Source organism: Zalophus californianus, chromosome 14 (assembly GCF_009762305.2).
Source record: "Zalophus californianus isolate mZalCal1 chromosome 14, mZalCal1.pri.v2, whole genome shotgun sequence".
In the NCBI taxonomy this organism is placed as follows: Eukaryota; Metazoa; Chordata; class Mammalia; order Carnivora; family Otariidae; genus Zalophus; species Zalophus californianus.
The window spans coordinates 43451067-43453138 of NC_045608.1; the positions used below are offsets into that span (position 1 = coordinate 43451067).

The window sequence follows — 2072 nt, forward strand, 5'->3', positions numbered from 1 at the left end:
ATACAGTGGAACTAAAATGCTAGCTGATCTTTCCAAGGACAGGTAAGTAGCTTAAAATGAATTCTATTTTTTACAGTTTCCTAAACGAAGATCTACATTTGTAAGATATTTACTCAAAATCATTAATTAGCTTAATCTCTTAAGCAAATTATTCTTTGCTTGGGCCAATATTAAATTAAATTTTATTTTGTAGCCCAGGTATACATCTGGCCCTGGATAATATACAGTGGATGAGTTATACACAAAAGAAGAATCATTTGTATGGATGTAGTCAGAGAATAGACAAAACTGCAAAATTTACCACCACCCAACTACAAGCTTATACTTTAGGACAGCGCCTTTCCTGAGCCTAGTAAGTGGCTGCACTGTTCTCCTTCTCTCCCTAATATTCTCTCCCTAATATTCAGTTAAATGAAAAGTAATGGCTAGGATGACCCGCAGGCCAATTCCACCTCATCATGCTAAAATAATGACTTGAATTTAAGGAATAATATGTGAAGCAAGATAATATAAGACCACCAAAGAAGTGACAAGGGAATCGCATGGCTGTTCGTCCCAAGAAGCCAGCCTACCTTCCTTCAGTTCAATGGTTGTCCACCAAAGCAGGGCAGGTGAGCGAGGGGACTGAAGCATCGGGTCTTTATTCAACCTAAAGTACTCCAGGTCTGCTTTTGAGAATTAAAAACCAAAACTCACATTAAAAGCATCTTTAAAATTCTATAATTGAGCCAGAGATTTGGAAATAGAAGTATCTAAATAAATTGGGGGTAAGAGGATAGTGCTGTCCTCTAACTCAAGGTTTCACAAAATGGAAGCAGGGAACCCAGCAAGTCACTCGACTTGTCTACACATGCTTGCAGAAGAAAGTGACTTTAATACAAGTTGGTCTTTTTCATGATCCGAAGAAATTCTTCCTCGTTCACTTCACCATCTCCATCTCGATCGGCTTCATCTATCATTTCCTGCAGCTCCTCGTCGGTGAGGTTTTCCCCTAACTCGTTGGCCACGCGCTTTAGGTTTTTGAAAGAGATCTTCCCAGTTTCATCATCATCAAAGAGCCTGAAAGCCTTCAGGATTTCTTCTTTGGTGTCTTTCTCGGCCATCTTCTGAGTCATTACGGCCAAGAAGTCATTGAAGCTGATTTTCCCTGTGCCTTCCTTGTCCACCTCGGTGATCATCTTCTTCATCTCTTCCTTCCTGGGTTCAAAGCCCAGCGCTCTCATGGCCACCTTCAGCTCCTTCACGTCAATGGTCCCACTTCCATCGGCATCGAAGAGGTCAAATGCTTCGCGAACTTCTTGCTTCTGATCTTCAGTGAGTTCAGGCTTAGGGCCCACCTTTCTTTTCTGGCTGGTAGAGGCCACATTTAACTTCTTAAAGCTGGAAGCCATATTCCTTTGGCGGTTGTTACCTTTAACGGTGCCACCGCAGCCACAGCGCTTGCGCAGGGTGACCCCACCTGGAGCACAGGCGCACGGCCTCTCCCCGTTCCTTCCCAAAGCTTTCCCTCGTGTTCTCCCAGTGAGACCTGCCTCACTAAGCCCGCCATGTCTACGAGGCTTTATTGACGTTATAATCCACGGTTCCCTCGATTCCAGTTTCCACGAGCTGAGACGTGGGTTGGCAAGAAGTGACTGTAGCCACAGTTGTCTTCCATAATGCATTGCCTCTTGCTGTTCTGTCCAGGCCATTTGCCAGCATCCAGACGACCAGGTTTATAGGGTTATTTGGAAGTCCTTCTTCTCTCCTTTTCTATGCAAATTAAAACAATCAAGCAAAAAAACAAAACAAAAAATAAAAACCCTCTTGGAGTTAAAAACAAAATAAAACAAAAAGTCCCTCTTAGTCTGAAGTTACCTAAGGCTAAATTTAGGATAATCAAGATGGAGCTTGATCCCTTGGCATTAAATGTGGGGAAGAAGGAGAGTGAATATTAAGTCACAGCATGTGTTCAACTTGACATAAATGGAAAACAGATAAAATGGAAAAAGTTATGTATAAAATTTGTAGAAGTTTGTCTTCTGACATTACACTCAACAATAATAAAACTTCACTGGCTTATTCAGCATATG

General features: G+C 42.0%; 1 protein-coding gene across 1 annotated transcript; it reads right to left on the bottom strand.

Moving 5' to 3' along the window:
- Window positions 1-704: 704 nt before the first annotated feature.
- On the bottom strand, window positions 705-1428 carry CETN1 (centrin 1). The gene has a single exon (XM_027576525.1). The coding sequence runs from the start codon at window positions 1389-1391 to the stop codon at window positions 873-875; it is 519 nt and encodes a 172-aa protein (XP_027432326.1). The 5' UTR covers window positions 1392-1428; the 3' UTR covers window positions 705-872.
- Window positions 1429-2072: the final 644 nt, after the last annotated feature.

What these genes read in the sequence shown, in the direction of transcription:
- CETN1 (XM_027576525.1), bottom strand. Translation starts at nt 1,391, where the DNA reads ATGGCTTCCAGCTTTAAGAAGTTAAATGTGGCCTCTACCAGCCAGAAA.